Source organism: Lissotriton vulgaris, chromosome 3_1, assembly GCF_964263255.1.
Source record: "Lissotriton vulgaris chromosome 3_1, aLisVul1.2, whole genome shotgun sequence".
In the NCBI taxonomy this organism is placed as follows: domain Eukaryota; kingdom Metazoa; phylum Chordata; class Amphibia; order Caudata; family Salamandridae; genus Lissotriton; species Lissotriton vulgaris.
Genome location: NC_141689.1, coordinates 233,402,104 through 233,429,856, shown reverse-complemented (window position 1 = coordinate 233,429,856; position 27,753 = coordinate 233,402,104). Strand labels below are relative to the sequence as shown.

The 27,753-nt window shown below is 43.7% G+C and overlaps 1 protein-coding gene across 1 annotated transcript in view; it reads left to right on the top strand.

The window, feature by feature from the left end:
• Positions 1–27,753, top strand: part of EPG5 (ectopic P-granules 5 autophagy tethering factor) — a 682,187-nt gene that overhangs the window by 212,520 nt on the left and 441,914 nt on the right. The window contains exons 20-22 of the mRNA XM_086960335.1: positions 8,590–8,700; positions 13,986–14,108; positions 24,751–24,917. Of these exons, the coding sequence (XP_086816461.1) occupies positions 8,590–8,700; positions 13,986–14,108; positions 24,751–24,917 (401 nt within the window). The remainder of the gene's footprint in view (positions 1–8,589; positions 8,701–13,985; positions 14,109–24,750; positions 24,918–27,753) is intronic.

The window sequence follows — 27,753 nt, the reverse complement described above, 5'->3', positions numbered from 1 at the left end:
TTTTAAGAGTCCTGTGGCAGCCGCCTATCGCTGCACTGCAAGAGTGGGCGGAAGTCAACTACATGGTGAGCGAGACGCTGTAGCCGCAAGAGCGGGCGCAACTCAGCTGGATGGCCGCCACCTGGGGAGGCCCGTTCACGCCGCCTCCCCCACGCCCCCCCCGGGCCGCCCCACGCCAATTTTCGGAGCAGCATTGTAGGATACCAAAACCAGTGCGGCAGTTTACTGGACATCACCTGAGTGCCATCCACATCTCAGCGCGTTCTGCTGCCTTGGGACTATTCGCACAACAGACCGCTACTGACGAGGCCTCCCCCCGCACCACCCGGGACGCCCCACACTGTTTTTCTGAGCTGCATTGTAGGAAACCAAAAACCAGTGCGGCACCCAGGTGACATCACCTGGGTGCCGTCCAGAACTCAGCACGTTGTGCTGCCTTGGGACTATTCGCACAAAAGACAGCTTCTGACCATTGTTGCTTTTTTTTGTCAAAAATGTTTAAATGTATTTACAGTTTTTGTTGCGTTCGTTATATTTAAAAGTTAATAAAGTTTTATAATCCTACTTTGTTGGAGTGCTATATATTTTTAAAAAATCGGGTGAATGGGGCCTTGAATCGGGTTATTGTCATGTGTGGGCTTTGCAAGTGTACTGCTACAGGATCGGACATTTCAAACTCAAATGCACGTTCTTTTTCTTACCTTTCCGAAGCATGGAGCGCAATAGCAGGCAGAGAAAGGGTGATGCAAGTGTTGAACACTGCCTGGCCTGGCAAGTTGCTGGCAGTGCCCCCCCCCCGCCCGCTCCTGAAAGAGGGCACACACACACCGCCGCCCCGAGTACTTCACAGATCTTTAAAAGACCATGCGCTTGTTCATGAGGCTTAAATGGTTTATCACCCCTTCTAGAGCCCCTGCATCGACCCTCTGACGTTTCCTGGAAGAATTAGCACGTAACACAATACCAAGCCCTGTCAGCTGAAACCCCCGAGGAATCGTGGGGCATATTATCAAGGGGGTTTATCTCCGCTTTTTTGGCTTTAAAAGCCAAGAAAGCGGAGATAAAATTATCTCCCTATTACCAAGCTGTCGCTAACACCAGTTAGTGACAGCTAAAAGGAGATAGCGACCATCTTGGGCCCTGCTTTGCATGTCAGTGATATTTATCACTAATGACATGCAAAGTGGGCGTGCCAAGATGTTAGCGACTGGAAACAGTCCCTAACATCGCTATCTCCTATTACCAACTTTTGGAGATATTCGCGCTAAGCGCGAATATCTCCAAAAGCTAACACCTGCCCTGAGCAGTTCTTGGCCATGTTAGCCAATGGGAGGTGGATAACATGGCTAAGAGCATTTGCTCGATAATGCATGAATATCGCTGTTTCGCTACCAGTTTGCGGCCCGGGAAGCGCTTCTACCGTGAAAAATCATTTTTTTTCCCCACGGGACCCTTTAATAACCCCAACATCATTCCTAGGGGGTCAAGAGGGGAATACCTTGCCCCCTTTCATTAAATTCCCCCTTCGTTTTTCACCTCTTCTTCTCTCTCGATCCTACCGAGAGACAAGATGGCGCACGCACAGCCGCTGGAAGACATATATCAACATATATGAGCCTCCTCAGCCACCCTCAGAAAACATAAGGGATTAGGATACGTCTCCCGCACCCCCTTATACCAAGTAATTTAATTAAAACGAAGCACAAAATGGCGAATTCCCGTTTCGCTACCAGTTTGCGGCCCAGTTCGCGGCCCGGGAAGCGCTTCTACTGTGAAAAATATATTTTTTTTATTTTCCCCACGGACCCTTTAATAACCCCAACAACATTCCTAGGGGGTCAAGAGGGGTATACCTTGCCCCCTTTCATTAAATTCCCCCTTCGTTTTTCACCTCTTCTTCTCTCTCGATCCTACCGAGAGATAAGATGGCGGCCGCTCCGGACTGTTTAGAATGTTGAATGTTGACAGACACCGGAGAGCCAATCAGCTTCGCATCGCAAAGTTCCGTTTCGCGAAAAGTAAGCGGACCGGAGCGCAGCCCGGAGCGCTGTTACAGATATATATCTTGTTTTATATCTTGTTTTGAACGTTAATTTCTCAAACTCCACTGGAGCACATATATTGAGACCTAGCAAAGGCACATCGGGCTAACAGTCCCTACAACTTTGCCAAGTTTCGTGCAAATCCATTCAGCCGTTCGAGCTAAAAGTGAGGCCAACCGCCCTATGGAAATTAACATAGGGAAAACGCGTTTTGGGACCCCCCTTTTTTCTCGGCCCCCCCTTGAGGAAACCCCCCCAAATTTTCAGGGGCTGCTCAGAAACAAAATGTGCCATTTTCCTGAAAATTTCAGCCGATTCCGTCCACAAACGCCAAACTTATTAGACATAGAATTTTCAAAAATCCCATAGGGAAAAAATCCTAACTACATATACCTACTGGCGACACGCCAGTAGGTAATATATATATATATATATATATATATATATTAGGAAGTTCTAAATAGGACGGAGTTTGTATCAAAAAGGTAATTTTCAGGTGCCTATATCTTTGGCACCGGTTGATAAATCTCCATGAAATGTTCCCCAAAAATTAGCCTGGCACTGTCTGGAAAGTTCTGGGGTGATCTTCCAAGTGGGGGCCGGGAAAAAAGAGGGTCCCAAAATGCGTTTTCCCTATGTTAATGCCCATAGGACATTTGAACAAGCCTACAGCCCTAACCTCTGGTTGGAACTACCCCAAATTTGGCAGAAAGCTAGATGTTGATACGGAGATTGTGCTTTTTAGGTCTCCTGGCCTTGAACCGCGCGAAAGCGTGGTCTCGCCAGAGACCTATTGTGAGCGACTCTGCTTTCCAGGAGAGGGGACAGGAGCTGGCCGCGCGCTCGGAATTGAGCGCGCCACGCGCACGCGAACGCGCTCGCTGTGGTCAGCTCCTGTCTCCTCTCCTGGAAAGCTCCAAGACCCACGCATGCGCACACACAGAAAGACAGTCCCCACTGTCTGCTCTCCCCTCTAGCAGCCATACCCCCCCCCCAGCCCTTTTAAACTTACCGGGCCAATCTCGGGGAACTCCGCTCTCAGCACGCGGCGAGGGCAGGCACCGGGCATGTGCCTCGTGCCGCCTCCGCAAAGTTCACGTTGCGGCTCTTGCCAGCGTCTTTCCCGGGGCTCCCTCTTGGTCATGGGAGCCCCTCAACACTTGCGCAACCTCCTGCTGGCGGCCCGGGGCTCTCCACTGCTCACAGGAGCCCCGGGCCACGAGACGCATTTACTCCACCTGCCTCCTCTTCCGGTCCGGACGCGGCCCCGCCCCCGTCACAGGCGACCTGGCCTGACTTCCGGTGCGGCCGCGGCGGGATTCCGGGGGCATTTTCTGCAACAAAAACCTTGCCAATTTGTGCTTAGTGGTGAGATGTAGCTATTGGCAACCTGGCAGCGGAGAACAAAACAACTGAAATCTAGATCACTCTCTAGCCTCCTCGGTCTATTAACAACAATTCAAATATTTAAAGTAATAAGAATAATCAATTGGCTGAATCCTGTATGATTGTAAAATAATCACATCTGAAATATACAGTAATGTAAATATTGACACCCCGTGTAATTTCTTGAACTTTTTCTATAATACTTAGCTAATATCATTAATTCTAATGATTATGATGATTATCATAATAATACATTTCTGGGGGAGGTTGCTGCCCTTCACACAGTGCTTAGAATTATACTCTGGAAGCGAAGTAAAAGCTAAAATACGTAAAGAAAGTAGTTTAGTCCTAATTTGAACTAACGTAAATTTATGGCACTTAAAGGAGATACGTCTTGTGGCATTGGTTTGCATACAACCACACAGGTAATGGGTATGTGGATCTTTTAGGGTGAAGGGATTTCAACCTCGTCTTCGTGCCTTCTATTCTTGGCCTTGAGGCTGTGCTCATAACAGACGTCTGTGGTACAGGTGGTATGCGGGGTAGATCCTAGATAAGGTGCTGGACAGCACTGCACAGGTGCTGTGTTTGACGTGGTGCCTAGTTGAGGACACCTTGAAAAGTACTGCCTATAGTATGAGTAAAGCTCACCGTTTTCCCTTTTTACTGATGTTTACAGGTAAATACACACCTAAAAATAAAAATAGACATTAAACACATTTATTCGAAGTGGCAAAATGCTGAAAATTGCAGTTCTTGTGAGAGAAAATCCATGCGGTCTTTCATGAACTCCAGGCAAAAGCTGAGCAGAGAGACAGCATGGGGAGTTAAAAAAACAGTGTGAGATTTCCTTACATCCAGGCCTCATGCAGTATAACGCTATTATGTACCTATGAGTTTAGTGTTTTGTTATATGTTGCTGCTTAACTAGCTAAAACACGACAGGCATCCACATATGAATTCCTGAGGTGCATCATCAGAGCTGTGTGAATAATAACTGCGTCAGCCCGTGCCTAAGGTGCATCATCATAGCTGTATGAATAATAACTGCGTCAGCCCCGTGCCTTAAGTGCTTCATCAGAGCTGTGTCAATAATAACAGCTGTGAGCCCGTGCCTGAGGTGCATTATCAGAGCTGTGTAAATAATATCTGCGTCAGCCCCGTGCGCGAGGTGCATCATCAGAGCTGTGTAGAGCTGTGTGAATAATAACAGCTGTGAGAGCAAGGAAAAGTCCTCCAGCCTCCCAGTCCAGCAGGCATCCAGGCAGCCAGGGGCTGGGCAGGGCCCAGTTATGTTTTACTGTAGATATGCCTCTCTGTGTACTTCTCTATACAATTCCTGTATCCACCCATTCCTTTCTCTCATTTATCAGTCTAGCGGCTGTCCTTTGTCCATGTTTTGGTACATTGATATGTCAATCCAGTTATCTCTCCCTTCTGTCTATAAGTTTAATGTTATTTATTTGTCTTTGTCAGTCCGTTGTCCTTCCATACATCTATTTATCAGCCCATCTATGCGTGTCTGTTGCTTCTTCTTTCAGTCTGTTCCCCGATTCCCCTGCAACCCTCGGCCTGTCTGTCCAACCAACCGTCTCTCTGTCTGGCTAGATGGATTTATATCTGTGTATAGCTTTATATTTTTAAATGCATAAAGATATGTATATTGTTGGTGCCCACATGTTGTTCACTATATTACCACACCAGGAGTAGTCTACTATCACTATCACTATCTCGTGCATGGCATCGAACCTCTTTAGCAATAGTTACCCGGAGTCCTGCTTCAAAAGCACACGAGTACCACACACTGACAATTTTTTCTTTAGTTTTTCCAAAGTGCTAGTTTGTTGCTGCTTCCCATATTGTAAATGGCTGCCCCCTCGGTTCCCATAAAAAAAAAGTCATTTTGCCTCTGCCTCTACTATGACCACTAGTCTAGTGTCACTCCAATGCCTAGCATGGTACAATTTGCACCTATATTTCAAAATATACATATTTGCCTGCCGCACTGACCCCCCTCTCTTTGGTCTTCCCTCACCGTACATTTCCCAGAACGGTAAGATATATCTGAGGTACCTACTGCCTCATACCCACTTCTGTCTGGGTGTGTCTCCTCCTTCATTTATGAAGGCTGTGCTTCTGTTCTCTGTGAGAGTGAAGTGAGCAGGCATAGTGTTTTCAGTGGCTGTTGCAATGGCTTTATGATAAGTATGATAGAAATCACAATCTACTGAAGGTCCATGTAGACGGTTGGGAGACAGAGAACATGACACCACCAGCCACACACACATAAACAAACACAATCACACACACACAACCACACACACACTACACACACACACACACACACACACACACTACACACACACACACACACACAGACTACACACACACTACACACAACACACAACCACACACACAACCACACACACAGAACCACACAACAACAAACACAACCACACACACAACCATACATACAACCACAGACACACAACCACACACACAACCACACACATACAACCACACACACAACACACACAACCAGACAACAACACACACACAACCACACACACAACCACACACCATCACACACCACCACACCATCAGTGCACACTTTCACCAGACACATACACCATCAGTCATCAGTATACGCTTTCACCGGGCACAAACACCACCAGCCATCAGTGCATGCTTCCACCAGTCACACACCACCAGACGTCAGTGCACACTTTCACCAGTCATCCCCACACCACCAGCCGTCAGTGCACGCTTTCACCAAGTACACATACACCACCAGCCGTCAGTGCATGCTTTCACCAGGCACACACGCACACCACCAGCTGTCAGTGCACACTTTCACCAGTCACACACACCACCAGCTGTCAGTGCACGCTTGCACCAGTCACACACACCACCAGCCAGCAGTGCACACTTCCACCAGGCACACACCACCAGCCATCAGTGCACAATTTCTACAGGCACACACACCACTAGCCATCACTGCACACATCAATTGTTAACGCATCCACAATTAACTATTGCAGGAATCGCAGTATGGCACACTTTACTTTTAAACATATTCATCTAAAGTGCAGCATGCCACCATTGCTACAAAAATAAATACACTTTTTTTTGGCCTACAATTTATTGACTTTTGTTGCAATTAGTGTTGCAATATTTAGCAATGCCAAAAGCTCAAACTTAATTACTGGGAGACCTATTGCATTGCAAATGCTTGTTGTAAATCTTTTCAGTGGTTTGGGAGATATAAACTGGAAGGCAAATTTGTATATCTGGGGATGCAAATTACTCGCGAATCCACACACAGGTAATCTGTGGATTCATGTGTACTACCGAACTCCTGATTGGCTGGCTGCACCTAAACAGAAAAGTTGCAACCACCATTTTGTTTGTCAGGGAGACGGTCCCCAGCGCTGAAAATCTGTTTGCAAATTAAATGAAGGGGCCAGGTGGGAGGTTTTCCCGACCCCTCATCCATGTTTTAAATGAGGGCTGAGCATGATTACGAGGACAATTTTATGAATCCCCAGGGTACTGAGCCCCTATTCGCTCAATCGCCATAGCAAGACAATGTGCTATGCGCTCCGAAAATAAAGAGCAAATGCCGGAAAAAAGAAAAATACTGCAAAGGGTTTCTCAATGGACATTTTATGTAGAACTTTATGCACTTTGTATTATATCACTTGAAAATGTAAACCACATCTCCCATAATGCATCATAATTTGCTGATAGGGTAAATGTGTATAAGAAGACATGAAAGGTGGATCACTGCTAACCGTGATCAAGACCAATCTGGTCGAAACACGTAGGTTTGTGAGATTTTGAAGGTATTGGCTGTTACACACTGGATTGAATACGCCTCTAAAATTAACCTCCTGGAGTGTGAGTAATCTTTTTTGATGGCTGTAAGTAATGCGGATCACAATTCCTTTTCTGCACTACTCGCACTAACCGTGAGCGCGCTGACCCAAAGCAATCGTTTGGTGTATAATATATATATATATATATATATATATATATTTTTTTTTTTACATGCACACACACACACACACCTTAAATAATCATACCATGTGTGGTAAAGGCATTGTGTGGCAAATTAAGCTTCGTAAAGGCATTGCATGGTAATGCCTGCTTTGTAAAGGTTGCTTACCTCCATGGGGAACACCACAAAACAAGGCTGTACTCAAAGGGTCCGGTGATAGTAGCTCCTAAATGATAAAATCTGTGGATTTCCTTAGTCTTTCATCTCATTCCTTAACGTCTCAATGAGTAAGCGATAGTTGACTGTATTAAAAGCTCTGGCCGGGTCTACTAAAAACAAAGTGGTAATACTTCCATCTTTAGCACACACCTTTTCTTCTAAGAACCCAATCTCCTCTTAATCATGAAACACACTTCAGTCCAATTAGACAGTGACAAAAAAGAACCTGAGGCAAAAATAATGTAATTGTGGAAGTCACTTTCACGAAATGTGGACAAGTATGTAAGCATTGCCATTAACATAGGTCTGGCACAAAACTGTAGCTGGGCAGCCAATCTCAAATTGTTTGTCACACAAGTCTCAAACTATGGGATTTTACTCAAGGTTTATGAGATCTTTACTTTAGTTGTTAAAAACGTCTGTGCTCCCTGACTGCGTTTCATCATTATTCAAACCCTTACCTCATCTAACGTTCCATGTACCTTAGTTTGATTATTTTTTTTATCCATGTGAGGGAGAAACAGTTGGCAATGATTTTGCGATCACCAACATCTATGCTAGAAAATACTGTGACACTATTCATATGCCTTTCCCTATCTAATGGGGCGGGCATGGGTGGTAGTCAGGTGTCACTGTCCACATCCCCTATCTATTCACTGTTCCCATACTTAGTTTGCGTGCGAGTCAACTGGCTGAAAGGTTTTCCAGTTGCTTTCAGAAGCAAAAGCCTAGTGCGGCAGTGATCCTAAAATATGTGAAAGATGGTGCAACTAAGTGTGGACCTGTTCTAAGAGTTTCTAAACTAATAATTTAAACATAGGCTAAGATCTATTGCTACAGACATTACAGTCTGCTTGTCTCCTGTTGCTGAATTGATCTAGAGATACATGTTTATATACAAATCTACTATTTTCATGTACATTGTTACTCTGTCTTCTTTAGAATGCCTTGGGATACCACAGCGATAAAGGTCTGCTATCTTCATTGGTGAGCTGGATTGTGGCCGGCAATGTGACACCTTCCTTCATTGAGGGACTTTCTGGCCCATCTCAGGTAACACATCTGTATTGGGCTGATTCAAACCATTCAGTTATGTAATTGTTGATGCATTATTGTAATTTATGATACATTATTTATAGAATGTATATGAGTATACCCTGGGGGATTTAATAGAGAGCATCCTTGGTATCACTGTAGACACAATTTGAACCCAGGTTGCCTTCTGGAACACCCTCCCGATTACAGTGAGGGGGCACGTTGCCCTCTCTAAAATGGTGGTTCTCCAGCACTTGCTATACCACTTTGCAAACCTTCTGGTGATCATCCTTGTTAATTTGTTTTGTGACCTCAACTCTCTACTACTCAACTTGATAAGGGGTATTGGGCAATGGCGGAATACTGTATCCAAACTGCACCTCCCCATCAATCGAGGCGGCACCGGAACACCGGATTTCAGGACTTACTATTATGCTGCCCAACTGCAATGGCCCACCTTCTGGCTGGCAGGACATTACTGGACTGAAACAGGCCTGAGAGCAGACCAGATAAAAACTGGTGTACGGCACAGTGCGCTTTTCCCACATGCCAAATGACCTACAAAAGGCATCCTACTTCTCAAAGTGATGCTAACTCGTTTGCACAACTCCATGAAATACATCAGGACCGTGCCACCCTATGCCTTGAATATCCTTCTGTTGGGTCTTCCAAACCAACCCAGCAGTGATTTCCTCCTGTGATTTAACCCGCCAGGAACATGCAGGCCTGGCTTCCGTGGGAAATCTGGTTGAGGATGCCTTCTTCTGAATCCTCTGAATGTGACTGATTGATGTGGACTCCCCAATGGGTGAGTTCATTACTTAAGGTAGAATTTGTCTTGCAATCCATCAAGCCTGGCAAACACTTTGCCATGAACTTCCCACACACGCCGCATTACAGGGTCTCCATACAATAGACAACTGGAGGAGGCTGGGTACTTAATTGTATAGCGGTATTCATACACATGCAGGTCTTTCCTTGCAAAATCTCAAGTATTGCTGGGAAGTCAAGCTTCACAATGCCTTCAATGATAAGTATTGGTAGGCCATGGTATAATACCCCACTCAAATCCCCCAAATGCTTGTTTTAAATGCATACAAACTTGCATTCTTCACAGGGCATTTCTGACTCAAAAAATACATATGTTATTGCCCCCCACCCCACTCCCACCGCTCCAGCCTCACTGAACTGCCCCAAATGCTAATTATCACCAGCACACCTGACTCACATCTGGTCAGGAGTTCTATCTACACTTGCGTGGCTTATGTAGAGGCCACTTTGGCGCTCCCCTGACGTTGCTTTCCTGGGTGATTACCTCCTACCCGGGCTAAGCTCACTACTAGATTATTTGACCTCCCTCTCTTTGCTTGCCGAGCCATCACCCGGTGATGGAAATCCTCAATTTCCCATTTCTCTGTCAACCTGGCATCATGACCTTTAATACTGGACACAGGCCGAATGCGCCTTTCTCTGTTTGGAGGAGAGAGGTGGCGTTCGCTGGGTATACCATTTGCAGACCTTTCGAATGCCTTGACCCTTGTGCACAAATCCATGGCCTCTAATGACAATCTACTGCACTGAGGGGACTCCTATCCTACAAGTTATGGTATCCCTTTCCTCCTATCCCCTCCTAATGAAGCCTATATTATTCTTTGGACTTCTTCTCCTCAAACCCCACCCCTACCCCCAAGAGTCTTACAGGCAACACAACACACAATACAGCGATCACACCCTACCCCATAATGCATATAACAGCCAGTCCTCACAGAGCAATGGCACCTTTCATTATTTCTACACTTGTTGGGCCCCCTTCATGTCCCCCACAGTATTGTGTATGCTTTTAGTTTACTTGTAAGGTACTGGGTTTAAGTGCCACATCGCAGACAGATATAGATGCACTAACACATGGTCAAATGTTTGCACATCTAATGAACTTTTGTTTTACCATGTATCCTCTAAAATCAATAGAAAATAAAAAATGAAGTGAATACAGGATAACATACATACTTGCTTCATAAATGCCACACCCTGTCCATTCTACAATTTCTCCTTTTTTATTTTCGATTGACTCCCCAAAACTTCACTTTATTGAACCCTTCCTTAGTTTTCACACTGGATTCTAAAAACTTTCTTAACAAGTTCAGGTCAGCGACATCAGATGGCACCACAGGACATTGACAATGGTGTTGCAGGCAGCCCAAAAACTGGGGATGTTGGATTGAACGTCACAGCTTCACACGAGGACACCATGGCAACTATACCAACTGTTCATTTTTTTCTGGAGCTTCTTAGGCATGGGAGCCTTTTCTGTTTTTTCATGAACTGATTTTTGTCACTTTTGTTTCATCAGCTCTTTAGGCCAGTGTTCCCTCTTAACTTCTTCAGCTTTAAAAAGTAGGAGTGGTGTCAGAAGCATATGACAATCAAGACCTTTGTCTTTTGTGCCTGGGTCTGAAGCATGATTTATCCGTCACCGCACTAGTGACATATTCAATCTTCTGGCAAGATTATTTAGGACTTATACTGAAGCTTTCTAAGTAAGTTGCTGTCAATGTAGGATTTTCAAGGTAGAGCTGATTAACATAGGCAAGACGAGATTGAATAATACTGTTCACAACGAGATTGAATGATACTGTTGTCAACTGGGGCATGCCTAGAGATCAATTAAGAGGAGAACCTTTTTAGAAATTGAAGGTGGGTGAAACAGGTGCAAGTCAGATTTCTGGGTAGGGCTTCCAAGGAAAAGGTAGTGTCCAAAAGTACTCCTAAATTCTGCACCACTGTAAAAGGATCTAAGGAGCTACACATTAGAACTGGCCATAAAGTTGTGTCCCATTCTGCGACTGCTGAAGCAGTGGAAATTAAGATCTCTCTTTTGGGTCATCTTGTGGAAGTTGTTGGCCAATTATCTCCTGATGATGGTTTAAGGGCCTCCATTATAATTTATGTCTTTTGATTGTTTGATTGGGAGACTCTTGCACCCTAGCTAGCTTAAATTTCGTCAGCGTACATATGCAAGCATACCCCTGCTTACTGAAGCACTCAGGCATGTACATATTAATGATCAAGAGTATTGACCCTTGTAAAGCTCCACAGTTGCTGTTGTTTGCCTTCAGAGTTTACAGAGGAAGAGTATCCACTAGTGATCTCCCTGAAATGAAAGATTATATCAACGTCAGGACTGTTCCAGTCAGTGATATCCAATCTAGCTGGTAAATCCAAGAGAACACATGTGGGAGGTGGGAGTCGATTGCTTTTAGTAGGGTTGCAAGTTGTTACTCTCTACCTTTCGCACTGAGGCCTCCACAACCGTTCCTCTGTTCCATTCCCCCATGCATCTGTATACAAGAAATTGCTCCGTCCTAGATGAAACTTGCCATTCGGAAGTTTGCAAAATCACAAAGGTGAAGTGGTGTTTACTCCCCCTTCATAGGAGGATGGGGACAAGGTTTGAAACTCATTTATATATTCAGTTTCGAAACGAAACGAAATGAAGTTGGTATCCTAAATCTTATTCCACCCTAAATGTAAATTTATCAGTGTCTGGAATATCATGGTACTTTTTTCCTCAAGCCAATCCAAGTGAGGACTTCTTTAATGTTATGCAATGGCAGAATGATCTGAGCAGCTATCTCCGTCTAATCCGAGCTGTCTCTCTTATTTTCTCTATGAGGGACTGCACTTTCGGACTGCACTTTCTGTCCTCTCAATCAGAACTTCCCTGAAATATTGCATTGACTTTCCCTATGTCACCTCACCATCACTTCCCATCATAATCTTACCAGACACCGTTACCACTCGTGAAGTCACTTCAGATTCACAACCATGGCAGGAATCTAAGCTAGCCATTACCAGCATTTGCTTACATAAACTACCTTCCAGGTGTTCTATTTGTGACTACCTCTCTCAGCCGGTTATTATACATAAATGTGCTCACAAACGGCTCTCAAATAGTGCCAATAATGTTTTTGTTTTTTTTAAAAAATTTTAAAACCTTTATTGAATAAAGTCTGGTCAGACATTACACTGTGCAACATTGCAGCTCAAATCGACAAAGTACAAATCAAGTCAAGCATTTGGTAACAAGTAGACTACATCTTACAGCGAGCAGAACTACGCAAAGGTTGAGATCCTAGCTCCACAACACAGAGGTCTTTCCCTTCAAAGGGGATCACACATACAAATATAACATCAGTGGGGAGTGCCAAGAGGCGGGGGCGCCTACAGAGAGGGAGGAGGCAGTCACTACCCTGCCCGGCGGCTGCCGTGGGCACAGGGCCGGCGGGGAGCACGGGTGAGGCAGCGCCACTGGAATAGGAACAGGAATGGAGATAAGTAACTAGAGGGCCCCAAATATCAACAGGTCGGGACTTGGCGGGCAGTAAATCCCAGAACTCTGATAAAAGGGTCTGACACCGAGAGGTGTCCTCCAGCCAGCTCTCAGCACTTGGAGCAGGTCTACGACCCCAACACATGGCCACCCTGCGCCTAGCCAGGACCAGCAGCATTGAAATCAGGCGTCAGGAAGCATCAGGAGAGAATTTTACAAAAGCAAGGAGACACAGGAGATTCAGGATGCACTGTGTGACTAGTAATGTCCAAAATGGTGGAACACACAACCCTCAAGAATTCAGAGACCTTAGGCCATAACTACGCTAAATGTGCGAAGTCCGCAGCAGGGGCAGCGTAACGCATACAAGTGTCCCTTGGAATGAGCCAGAGCTTGTGGAGCTGAGCAGGGGTGCGGTACAACCTGTGCAAATACTTAAAATATATCAGACGGAGCCAGTAATTCGTTGACTGCTTTTTCGTCTGGTTACAACAGTATAGCCAGTTAGCCTGCGAAATGTCCATTCCAAGATCCGTGCCCCCACGCCTCCCGCGCCCAGTCCGAGGAAATAGAGGTGTACACTAGAGTAAGCGCTTATAATTTGGTAACTAATTTGTGCGGCGACGGGGACGTATACATGAAGTCCCGAGCCGGCATAGTGGGTAGGGGCTAAGGGAATGTAGAGTGTAGTATCCGGCAAATAGTGCCTATAATTGTCTGGGTGATTCAATCTACTCCTGTGGCCTTCCTGTAAATCTTTGCTATCTGACATGATCCCTAAATGCAGCCCTGATTAGTTAAGTTGGGTGGTGGAATGGGATCTAGGCTAGTAAACTTCCCTTTTTTTTACTGATTTGTGGATTTTTCAGAATAGTTTCCTAAATTTTGCATTCATTTTGTGTTTTACTTGGAAACGCGTTGTAGCAATAATGTTTGTCAAGATTCACATTCCGTTCATTTATTTTGTTTGTAGGTTTGGTTTGCATGGGTTGTTTTGAACATGGAATCAATTTTTGAAGAAGACTCACAACTGCGGCGAGTAGTGGAATGGGAGCTGCTTAGCAACCCTACTTTTACTCCAGATCAGGCTTTGAAGGTAATATAATGGCAGAAGTTAACAGTATTTTCTGCTCACATAGTATTTCTGTTTCTTTACTTCCAGTGTTATTTAATTTTCAAATCTTGGTCATTATCTCACTGCAGATGAGGATTCTAAGGTATAATAAAGGCTGCGCTTCTGCTGTCTTTGGAGCAGTCAATATGTGAAGTATCCACCCAGTTTATTTTAGCAACACCTGCCTTAGGTTACTCTACTGCCTGTATATTTTCTTAAATGTTTTTTACCTATAGATTGCTGTTCGTTTTGAAGAATTCTTTTCTTTTTTTTCTATGGAATTTTAATTTAATAGTAAATACTCTTACCTTCCAAGCACAGATTGTCCTCGTATCAATGGGACATTCTTCCTGTCAGGACTAAAGTGTTGTTATAGAAGTGTTAGGCAACATCCTTTGGAAGACTACCCATTTGCCGTGTGATGTTAAGATTACATCATTGTGATTCTTTGACTCTCTGTCAATGGTGGAAGCATTCCTGTATTATTCCTGCCCCCCGTCCACTTCTTGTGGTTTGCATTCTGGTGATGGAATGCACATTGCAGTGTGCATAATGCAGTGCTTCAACAAAAAGGTGGGTAGTGGGAGCAGCTGGACAATATATGAGTCTTCCCATATTGGCAGTAGCTGGGGCGTAACTGGGGTCAGATAAGACGCATATCTGAGCAAAGGTCCGAGCAAAGGTCTCTAACAAGAGGATTATCAGCTAAGTCATCAATGACAGATTAGACCGTATCATTGTACACCACAGTGGTCTCACCCATAGTTAGGTGTAACATACTGTTCACTGATCTCCCTGAAACCTCTCCACTCATCCCTGAATGCTGCCCTGCTTATTTGTTCATGTACCATCTCCAATGGATGTATGTTCGACCACATTGTTCTAACACTCTGAGGGTTTTAATGGCTCACCCAGGAAAACACCTCAAGTTCAAATATTTATGCTTCATTTACAGGGCTTCAATTCAGTAAAACTGACTACGTAGCTGAAAAATACATGCTGTTTGACTGCTCATGAGTTGACTTGTAGCAAGTAAAGGTCCCTCATAAATATGTATTTGTTGCCTCTATCCTAACTATATGGCTACGGAGTGGAAGATATGACGCTCCTCTTCAACTAAAACCGTTAAAGACCAAGAGGGATGGCTTTTGATTTGGTTACATAAGTCAAAACGTAAGAAAACGCCCTCCTCTGATGAAGAGGCTCCTCAAAAGGCATAAGAAACATGCAAAATCGGCACATTCAGATTACAAAGGCTCTAAGATATTCAATTCTTAAAGAATGCCATTTACTTCTAAAGAACCACGAAAGATCGTTCACAAGAAAACCAAAGACAAACATTCTTTAGCAGAAAAAATAACGTGCCCAAGCTCAAGTCCAAATCTGCATCGGAACCACTAACACCAAAGATGAAATTATCTTAAATAGTTGACAAAGATAAATCGTCTGTCAGACTGTTGACTGCAAGACTATCAGTGATGACATAATTGCTGGAAATGTTGGGAATTTGAACATAAGACTGTCATACAGGAAGAGCATACAATCCCAGTCTGCACTGTTGATGACTTTGCCGACTGCGATTACAAGAACATCTACTATAGTGCTGACGGGGATTGCTCCTATGAGGACAGTGACATCAACTTCATCACCAACTGTCTTACCTACAACAACGTTGATGATTATCTCATCGACAATTCCAGCGTCAATGACCACATTGTTGTTAATGAGGCATTCTCCATCAGTTCATTGTCCACTTCTCCTAAGCATACTAAGACATCCAAGATCACACTAATCTCAGAGAGAGGTAACCCAACTCCTTTAATACTGGAGCACACTTCTTCAAGCAAAGTGTCGCCAAATCCTCCACATATCTCTTCAATTTAGATGAGTCTGAGAAAGAGGTCCTGTCTGGGCAGCATATAGACCTACACAATTGAACGTAAAATACCAAAACTTTGAGGACGATGGCCATGGAGAGCCACAACACCAATGCCATCTATGCAAGGGAGTCAGAAGTCTGTGCATCCAAAGTTCTTTTCCATACATTTCAAAAACATAAGGAAGAAGAATGGTGATACAGTGACAACCCATATGAGGGTGACACACAAGTCTCTTGCCAGCCGATATGCATGTACCATTTAATCTAGTTAAAGCAAGCTTCTAATATTGTCAGATTAACACAAATGTTTTTGAGAACCTGCATCGATATTCAAAAAAGAAAACTTCTGGCACTGCTTTACCTCTGACTGTGGTACCTCAAACCACCATTCCTCACACACACCTGTTGTTTCATAAATAATGTCACTATTTTATTCTTACACATACCACCTTCATGACAACTTGACAATGATGACACCTACACCTTTCCAAAGGGGCCACAAGGTATCATATCTCATTGCAGATATTGGTGCGTAATTATTCCAATGGTGAATAAGTTATATTGTGGTAGCAATGTAAATGTTGGAAAGGTTGGGTTTATGAAAAACAATAATACAAAGAGATTTTTTGCCCGGTGGAGGAGAACAAATCTGACTATGTTATAAGGAATTGGGTTAAGACCATGGGATGTCATAGTTTAATCCTGTGCGGTGGGTTCATAGTATGTACACCCACTGTTGAAAACATTTTATGTTCCTATAATAAGGTTAAATACAATCCATTATCTTCTCAAACACTGGTACAACCCTTGGCTAGATCCATATGGCAATGCTACAAACAATCGTGCTATGCGTCAGCCCTTCTCACTACATATCCCATGTGGCCTGGTGGCGCTAACAAACTCTGTGGCTCAATGATGCTTCAATTGTAACGACGTTCCAAATACAGAACGAGCATGGGAAAGATAAACCAGTTCCTGACACCACTCAGTACCAGCGGGGAAGTGAAAAACAAACCAAGTTGGTGTGGATGGAGACATGTTACCTTTGACAAATGTGTGACTCCAGGGACATGTCCTGTGCTCCCTGCATGTAGACTTGAAGCTATACATAAGAGGGTATGTAATACCTCTTCTTGACGATTTCAGTCACCACACGTTGGTTTGTTTGCACGTACTTCAAGCATGTATCATATGTGTTTATACCTTTATGTCATGATGCGTCAGCTTAGTCTTGAGTTGTATGCACATTGACCACCACAAATATTTTCTCTAAAAGGTGCTGTTTTGCTCACTGATTTGAAGGGGTTACATTGAGAGTGCACCACAACAGTGCATGTGAAGCATGTGACTACACAAACATAAGCAAAGTATATGTTGTTATTGTCTTTTTTCCTTATAGGATTTAAGAAGGGGATCCGACCTTAACAAGATCACTGTTGCACTTTTTTCATGCCAGATATATATTGCATGTCTTTCTTGTGTCCTGACCAAATGTAGTTAGGTTTGACTGACATTATATAAAAAAATACACTGGGGCATACATTGTGAGGCTAGAAAAAAGTCCTGGACCCTATGGGTACTCTTACTTAGGACTGTAACTTGTCGACTTAACACATAGCGTGTAGGTTACTTTGCTCATCAAGTCGTTGATTTCTGCTTACACTGTACATCTATTATAATTGGCATAGTACTGATCTTGCATTTCTCTGTTGACCATGTTTGACACTTTCTCTTTTAAGAGTTCTCCTGAAGATGCGTTACTAATGGTATATATAGCCCAAAAAACTGACATGCTGGGAATGAGCAGACTGAGAGCACCATTGTAAATATTATTTTGGGCCGCACACAACAACCAGGAAGTCAATTCAACAAATAAGATAGTTCACACAGGTCTTTGGTCCTTGAATCTTTTATTTTCTTTTTAGTTCTTCTCAGTACCAGCGCGTTTCTTCCTATTGAAGGACTTCTTCAGGGCTCATCAGTCTACAAGCTTGTGGCCTTGTAATTAATTTATTGTTGAAGGAATTCTCTAACAGTCATAAATTGAGCCACTCAAAGATGGAGATTCTGCCTATCCAGAATGTACCCAGTGCTTGGGGTAAAACTCTGTGGTTACTTGTTTTGCACCTTTTAAAAGAGTAAAGTATGTTAGAGTCATGACTAACTCGGATGTGTCATTAGCCCACCAAACCACCTCACCTCTAACCCTAGCATAGAATCCCTCCATGTTTGAACTGCACACACAAGATTCTGATCTTGAAGACATTTCTTTAGTCAGTTCACATCCTCATAAACCTAGTGGGCTGCCTCTCACTTTTATCGTCTTCCTTGGTGCTCTCGGTTGATTTTTTTTGTTTTTGTTTTAAGAGAAGAAAACAATCAGAAAGTACAATTAATAGAAGTATTAAAATGTTTTTATGGTAGCAAACTAAAATAATACATTCAACTTTAGTGACACAAACATGGATTAAAGAGATGAAAAAGTAGTCAAATGTGTCATAGCTCACACACAGAAAGATAATTTCCTTTTTTTCATTTTGTATTATCAAAATATTCTAACAAATATTATCAAAGAAAAATGTAGGCATGGTGCCTCATAATTGAAATATGGTGGGAACACAGTTTCTAAACCGGATCAAAACTAAAACTAATGCATAATAATTTTACTTTGTATTATGCTCATCGTGAAAATATCGCTGCACTGTATCACTTGTTTTTAAATAGCTTCCTTTAAAAACAAAACTCAAATTGACAGTCGTAGTTCCCCATAGCAATGTTTTTAGTGACGTCACAGCCATGTCTGATACTTTACTGGCAGTTGTTTGAACGGATACTTGATTGGAGTTTATATACCTCACAATGCAAGCAACTTCTCAGAAGAGTCACAATTACACTTCCATTATATGCTTCAATTTTGAATATGTTACTTTTTGGCTTCCTCTCTGTTGTGGTACATTTCAATAGGCATTGGCGGTGCAAGCATAAATCTGTATTCATTTGGAAGGCAACCTACATTTAACACCACTTTCAGCCCTCTGCCTCCGCGTCTTTGGCAGCTGACAGTGACTGACAGTGACCCCAAGAGACCATGCTCCGATTTCCCTGCCATCTTTCCTTCCTAATGATACTTTTTTTCAGAATCAATTGTTATGGAAGTGGTCGTTTTGTTCATTCACATGGCTCCATCATCACATTTTATAGTAAATGCCTCTAGTGTATTCTCCAGGCTACAATATTTGCACATTTATGTGGCAATAGTATACTGAGTTGCTTTCTTCTCCATTTCCCACCTCTAACTACATCAGATCGCCATAGCATGTTCGAGGGGATCCAGATGATTTCTAGTTTATTGCTGTCTGCATTTGGATAACTCTACTTCTAGGTCACAAAACCACTTTTATGCCTTCAATCTCCCAGCCCCTCCCCATTGTGGGAGCACGTCTCATAAGCATGTCACGTGTAACCCCGTCACTGGGATGTCTACGTTCATTTGTGTAAATGTCTCACGGGTAAGTGCATGTGGCAGGTCAATCCCATACCATGTGATAGTGGTTTGCATTGTCTGAGGAACATCTGTGGCAGTTATCCTAACTCATCCCAAATAACCTGCAAACCCTAATGGGTGTGAGGTAGGCTCTGTGGAGGAAATGACATTGTATTAACTTAAATTTGATGTTTCAGGATGCATGTGTTACATCTACCACTGTTCTGTCCCATTCATCATTCCCCAGTTCTTTATTTATGACTTCTCCCAAGCCCTATTCTTAATACTATGAGAAGGCCCCATGATATGGCCACAGATACCTTACTGGCACTAACAGTCAGCATTTGTACTGTTCAATGAGATTTGTTTAGTTTTTTTATTTTGAAACGACCACAGAATTCTACTTTTATATGCTGTAATGCTGTATTATTTACTCATTTGTTTGACATTGTGCAAACGTGGATTTAAGTAGTACAAGAGTACGTCATAGGGACATTTTTATTGGAACAGGGGCATCTCAAACACAAGACTAGTTTTGTAAAAACCACATTACAGACTCTTGGATGGGAATGAAAGGAGGCTAAGATCATGCAATTCGGACAGTCCACATAATTATGTAGAATACACATGTTAAAATGTATTGCTGGCCAGAGTGATAATACCATTTGCCCAGATTCACCCAATGGTGGCCACATGTAGAAAACTGGATTAGGAACAATTGCGTACTTGACAGTAACTTTGTGGAGTGAGATCAAAGTCTGGTGAAGTAGTTTCAGATTTTTTTTTCTATACTCTGTGATATTACTACACCTTTACTATGCCCACGAGATGCAGTCTTAATAGCGGGAGATGACCAGGCAATACTTGGATTTTTGAGAGATATCATTAGCATCACGTTATTCCCCATGGTATTCATTCCCCATCTTGTAGCCCTGGTTGGTAATGTGTCAGAAAGCACTACAAGTAATGTCATTACCAGCTGATCATTTTTGACAATGTTCATCAACCAAGAACATAATCTGGGACTAAGCCACTAGACCAGATCACCCTTCTTATTATGTTATGTCATGCTACATTGGGGCAGGAGTCTTTTATCGAAGGTCTGCTTTGCTTACATATCCTGAAGAAGTCTATGGAGAACTATAAAAATGAAACTAGAACCTGCACTTCATTAAGTAGTTAAAAAGGTTTGAGACTTTTTTTTTAAAACTTACTATTTCACAAGAAGCTGGCTCAAAACAAGTATTGCATGGCCACATGCTACCAATTGTACTATGAATAAATAATAGCTGGTACAAGCTCAAAAACCTTACCTAAAATTACATTTGTCCTCATTTACGTTGGATTTTGTTATGTAGGAGAAGTGGAGGCAATCAGTGTGCCATGTTAGGTTCATCTTTTCTTCCCAGGGCCAGCGTCTTGCCACTCGTCTGTAAGCCTATCCTGGCATGTGCCTGGAGTTTAGCTTTGAGTGACTCTGAGTATTGAGTATAGCAGTGCGAGTCTAGGTTTTATCAAGATAATGTCTAGGGACCTCAAGGTATTCGTTAAGAAATTGAGTCTCGTTATGTAGAGAAGAACTCTACAGACAGCAGACCTCTGAGTGAGTGTGCCTGCATCAGGGGCAGATATTTGAAAGCTCAGTGCTCTGAGTGGTTTAGATGAACAGAACATTGGTATTTTTAAGAGTTCACATATCAGCGTCACCATGAACTCCGCTCTTTCTTATCTGTGTTTCTGATATGTTTGAACTCGGAGTGAGACTGTGTGTTTTACAGGGCTTTGAGTGGCCTACATATTACAAAGAGTCTCTCTGATTCAGCAGGAGGGGTCCTTTAACATTATCTGGCATACACAAATGGGGAATTTTAGTTTCTGGAGCAGAGCTCAGCAAATTGCACGGTATTATCAGGGTTCACTCACTGTGCAGAGTCTGGCCATTTTGTTTGAGACCAAATATGTACCATAATGAAGAAGAAACACTCTCAGTTAACGATAACTGTTTTTAATGCATTTATCAAGTGCTTATTATCTTTGTTTCAGTTGGTAGTTTGGATGAGACTTAAACCTACCTTGAAATATTCTGAAACCAAATTCTGTGACCCAGTAATCTGTGGGCAAGGGCTAAGTCCAGCTTTGAGGGACACTGGCCCATCCCACATCACTGTATTCAGAGCAGTAATATCCATTAGCACAGCACTACTTTAGACAGTATTGCTGCTGGATTCTGTGGGTGGTTTTTTTCACCATAACAAAACGTTTTGGGTGATACCCAGTGTCTCTTCTAACGTTATGTTTTCAGATGGCATTACTTCAGCTGTGATAAAATGTTTTAGATATGATTCATTTGCTGTGCAATCAAATGTAATATTGGGTACAATATAGATGGACTGTATTCCCTCATTCAGTCACACAATTCATTTTCAAATACCTTGGGATTGTAGTGAGCGGCTCGATATCCCACAACCTACTGTGAAAATTGTTTCAGCTCACTGCTCTTGCCTCAACCCCTGCCTAAATATTGATAATGCATGCTTCCACCCTGCAAGGGTTAATGTGAAATGATGTGAATATCAACTGCTGACTAATCATCATCATGTAGACATTTGACCTCGTTATCTCATTATGAACAATTCATTTCACATCTAATCACAAAACCGTAATTCTCTAGTTTCTCACATTTCTTATAATATCTAGTTCTCCTGTTGCCCAGATGATCATCTGAGAACATTAGGTTCTCCAAAACTACACCGTCTTCTACTTACACATATGATCTAAAATGTTACTTTTAAGAAATTGGGTTACTTGTTTAGGGGTGTGAAACCCAACTCAAGCAGCAACCACAATCCTTGTCAGGGTGAAGTCACAAGCAAGCCCCAAATTAACCTGTGCTCAACCCCCTGGTAGCTTGTCACAGAGCTTTCAGGCTTAGCAGCAATGTAAAGAATCTAGGCTGCAGTTTAAACAGTAATAAAGTGGAAATACTACACAAGAAAATTCCAGCACCAATTTAGAACAATAGACCACATTTTAAAAACAAAATTAAGACCAACATGACACAAATCCAATTAGTAGAACTGGAGATATGCAATTTTAAAGATTACAGTGAATATAGCGCCTCAAAGCGTCAACTGTGGATATCTGGTATCGCTAGACCTGTAGAATGTCACAAGTTCAGGCCGACCGCGACGGAGCTGGGGTCGGCTACATGGATCCATCTAGGCCTGCTGAACAAGAGTACATTGAATCCTCGTTGCGAAGAGCTACGGTTTCCTGTTTCGAGGATGTGCTGCGCAACCAAGGTGATGCACATTCCTGGTCGGAGAGGTGTCATGCAGTGTCGATTCCGAGGAGCTGATAGGATGTGAGGTGAGGTCCTGTGTCATCGTCGAGGAAGGGGCTTGCAATGCAAAGTCCTTTGTTGAGAATGCATCATGCAATCATGCACCATCTGGTTCCGAAGAAGCTGTGGGGCTCGTGATGCGGAGTCCAGCGTCGTCGACGAGGCTTGCGTTGCGAAGGACTACCTCCAGGATGCTTCGTGCAGCAGCTGCAGTTCTGATGGGGCTGTGGGCTACAAATCAAAGTCCTTGCGTTGGGAAAAGTCCACGCTTCAGAGGAGATGCGTTGATTCTGCTCAAGGTTGCGCCGCTGAGGAGGTGCATCGGTTCTACTGACCCTGGGTACATGTAGTACCTCTTTACGAGGGTCTTAAAAGTAAATTGTATGTGCCAATTGGGTGCAAGCCATTTTCGCCATGTTTTAAGGAGAGAGCACAAGCACTTTAGCACTGGTTAGAAGTGGTAAAGTGTGCAGAGTCTTAAAGCCAGCAGAAACAAAGTCATCAAAACAGGAGGGTTGAAGGCAAAAAGTTAGGGGAGAGCTATGCAAAGGATGTCCAGTCTAACATTACCATACTACAATTGCTGAGCTAGCGCAAACCTACACTGAGGACTTCTATACTCTTCAGCACATTCAGTCACATTTATGCAACAGGGGCACATTTACAGTAGAGAACAATCAATACCATTTTATAAACTATTTATCAACATTTGCCAGAACCTGAAAAGAGAAAATCTCCCAAATCTAGACACGCTAAAAAGTATCATTGCCTAGTAACACCGCCTACAGATGTCCAACTCTTAACTCAAAAATAGATGTAGTACTCATCAGAGGCGCAAATAGAGCCACATTTCGGGTGGGGTAATTCTTCTTGCAATAGGCAGAGTGGAGATGAAGGGGTGAAAAAACAACAAAGCCTCGTTAACACGGAAATGGTCCTTTAATGACCTGTTAAGTACTCTGGTGCTGCAGCGATAAGATCAAAAACTGTCTGTGTGTGTGCCCGGGAAGTTGCCTCAGCCCGGGCTGACACACGCTGAAACCCTTTGAGCCCTGTGAGCATTGCGCGTCTGGTACCGATGCCCTACCCTAGATTTGCTCAGACCACCACTCCATTTGCTTCCAGACTAGTATTCTCAACTCGCCAAGCTGCCCCACTCTTCTTCCAGTTAAAAAAAAAAACATATTTAAGTACGTGAACTTTTACATTTTTAAATCCAAATTGGATGAGACCTCACTTTGACCAACATAAACAAACACACGCACAACAGTTGCATAGGCAATACACGTACATAATTCTCAGGACTCAATTTGAGCTGGTGCTCGGCACCAGCATTTAATTGTCAATACCAGTGCTGGTGACAGTCTGCCACAAGGTGGCGGTGTCTGACTAATTTAAAGATGACCACAACAGTTGATTATTAATTTGATATATATTAAAAATGTGCTGCCCAGCCACTCATAGCTTTGGGTTCCAGGAATAGGCCTAATTGTCAAACTTGTAGGAGTGTGATGGCTAGTAGTTGTGTTGTTACTCTCATTGGCAGCATGGCAGGGGCAAAGGGTGGTGCAAGCCGCAGTGGCCTCCTGACGAGAGCCCTGGCACTTATGTTTTTTTACAAATCGAGCACGGATAATTCTGCAGTGTTGTGCCATACTTTTGTAAATAAATAGATGTACATTCTTTTGTTGACTGCGTTTAGCTTTTGTAAATTCAGCCCTTTGTGTCTTAAAAGTGTGTTTACTGCCAAAATACCTTTGTAAATGAACCCATTTATATTTAAAATATTAATTGAGCTGACTTTAAAAAAGTTAGACATGCAAACAAGGATACTGATTTTTTTTAACCTAAGCATGTTCCAGTTAATATTACTTTTTTTAAACATATTAATTAAAAGCAGTTTTCCTTTTATATGTAGAAAGCCCAGACACAATTGAAGCTTCCAGTTGCACCATCTCTTCAAAGGCTGATGATTTATCGATGGGCTCACCAAGCACTAGCTACTCCGGTTGATCACCCGATATTGCCTCTGATTTGGCAAAAGTTCTTTTTACTTTACCTTCACCGCCCAGGACCACAATATGGGTAAGAAAATTGCGTTATGACAAATTGAAATTTTGATGCCATTTTACATCTTCTGTTCACGTCCTTCTGGGCACCCCTTGAATTACTAGATGCATTTAAGCAAGAAAATTCAGCAAGATTCATTGGCAAAATCTTGGTATTTGATGAGCCAACGAGGATGGGGATAGGTGAGTCTGCAGTCATGGGAGGAGACACATTTGTCCCCACCACCATTGTACCCAATTCTGCTTCCTGAAATGTTGTAAGCAAATATTTAGGGTACGGTAAAGGGTTGAGTGTGGATTGAAGGTTAGTTGCTTATTGGAAAGCTATACCCTCTTTTAAAATGTGCATGTTTTGCTGCATTCTATGCTGGAATTAAGATACATTATAATATATATTTATCTGATGGAGAACTCTAGTCGCAGATTCCTTACCTTAGAATATTCCCCAGGCATAAGACAGCGTTCTTAAAATCTTGAGCAGTACCTCTGCGTGCCAGTAGGTAGTGTTGATCAACTCCGATTTGGCGTTATCTGCGTCATCTGCACAAGAAGGGATGTGCACGGTGCATAAATAGGTGCTGACATCAGTGTTTTCTTTCCTCACCATCAGTGCAGATAGAGCTACCTTTGTCTATTTTTGGAATACTTTTTTTACTTTTTGTCAAAATTCTGTGACAGTCCCCCTCCTGGTTTGCATTTGGTGCCTAGAGTCAATCCACGACTCTATGGCCTGCCTCAAATATGGAATGATTAACCCCATGGCAGTCTGTGAGCGGGCCCTAAAGTTTCTGGTTGCGTATTACTGGACAACACCGTTCCACGTTCCGGTCACAAGGACGATCCCTGGCACCTCTATTAAAGTCGTTCTGATTGGTCCTCGTCAGATCCCAAGTCATCATCGGGTAAGTGCCCAAGAAATCTAAATAATCAAAGCCCTCTTTGACTTTACCACATCGGTCCAAGTCATTGGATGAGGTGAGGGAATGACGCCACAAATGTAGGCCCGCTCCAATATTTCAACTACAGAGCCTGAGTCTAGGTCCGCTTTGCGCCTCCATTAATTTCCCAGCGCCTGAGCAACCCTGCCCAGGTGAAAGAATTTAGTAAAGCAGGGCACCTTCTATACAGGTGGGCTGACCCCTATGGAACGCCTTCAGGCCCCATGGATTCGGCAGACGCCCCCCACAGGATTTCTGCTGGTTGATTCCCACTCGTCACCAGTTGGGTCCGTTGGATCAATTCCTGGATCTGCATCGGCTCTGGTCGCAATTCTGTGACTTTACACGGAGTCCATTCCAGTGGTGCCATTCCCGGTGCTGCCAACGCCCTCGGCAGCACCAATCCTATTGTTGTACTTGACTCCGATATGGAGCTGGAATTGTATCACCCTACATAGGCTCCAGCGCTGACCAATACATAACCCTCCGGGTTGGAGACTGTCCCTCCCTTTACTGATAGGCCCTGGGGGGAATACGGGGTGGATCCTCATGCTCTACCAAGAGGCCGAGAGAACTACTCTCGGCCTCTTGGAAGAGCATGAGGGTAACTGGTATAATTAAGGAGTAAATGCCAGTGGTCTAGACACATCTCCAGATACTGACTTAGGCTTTCCTAGTATGGCTATGGAGGCAGGGGCTTCCTTTGCCATGGTGATGAGGAGGGCAGCTGAGGTCCTGAACCTAATGCTGCACTTGGTGGCAGTAAAGAGCAACGTCTTGGTGGAGGTGCTTCAATCTTCAGTAAACTCCATTAAACCACTTCTCCCTTTAATGAAGCCATTACTGATACCCTGCTCGGGGCATGGGCCAAGCTCTGCACAGAGTTTCCTGTACACTGCGTGATTACCTACCTCTACTGCCCCACTCCTGGGAACCCACTTTTCCTCACCCAGCACCCCAGCCCAAAGAGTCTGGTTATCCAGGCCTCCACTTCCAGAGGCATTTCCTACCACACCACCCGATCACCGGACAGGGAATTCAGGAGGTTGGACACATGCAAGAGGACTTTCTCTTCCATTCAGACTTGCACTGCAGTCATTAAACTCTTGTGTGCCTCTTGGACCAATATAGTCATACAGTTTTGGATTTAGTTGCACAAGTGTTGCCCATGGTCTCGGAGGAGTCCGAAGCCGATGGCAGGGACGCAGCAAATTTCACTATATCCTGCAGACTGGATACAACCAACTTACTAGGCAGCTTTGTCTGTGACACTTGGTCGCCATGCCTGCCCGAAGTTTACTGGCTTTTCAGGGCATGTCCAGGCATCTCTTATCGACATGTCCTTCGATGGCACTCGCCTATTTTGCAATAGGGCAGATTCGGCACTCAAGTGCTTAAAGGACAGCAGAGCCACTGCCCACTCACTGGGACTGTCCATGGCCCAGCTCCCAGCTTTCGCCCTATCAGTGGCTATGGGCTGGGCGAAAGGCATAGTGGGGCTAGGGCTCTCCCTTTCCCCACCCCGTGCTCACAGTGTTGACAGGTGTGTCACTCCTGGGCTGGGGCATCCATCTGAGATCGGTGGAGATCAGAGGACTCTGGTCTCTAGCAGAGTCTCAGCTTCACATAAACCTTTTGGATTTGAGTGATTCACTTACCATTGAAAGCTTTTCTTCCTTCCATTAGGGAAGGCTGGTCCAGGTGGTCAAGGACAACACACCACCATGTGGTATTGCAACAAGCAGGATGGAGTGAGGTCGTGACCCTGTGTAAAGAGGCCCATCTTCTCTGAACAACGCTGGAACATCAGGACCTATTTCTGGTCGTAGCAACCCCCTGAGGGATATTGGGCTCATTCCACCAGAGCCAAGGCTGTGACTACTACCTTAGTTTGCGGAGTCCCTGTCCTGGACA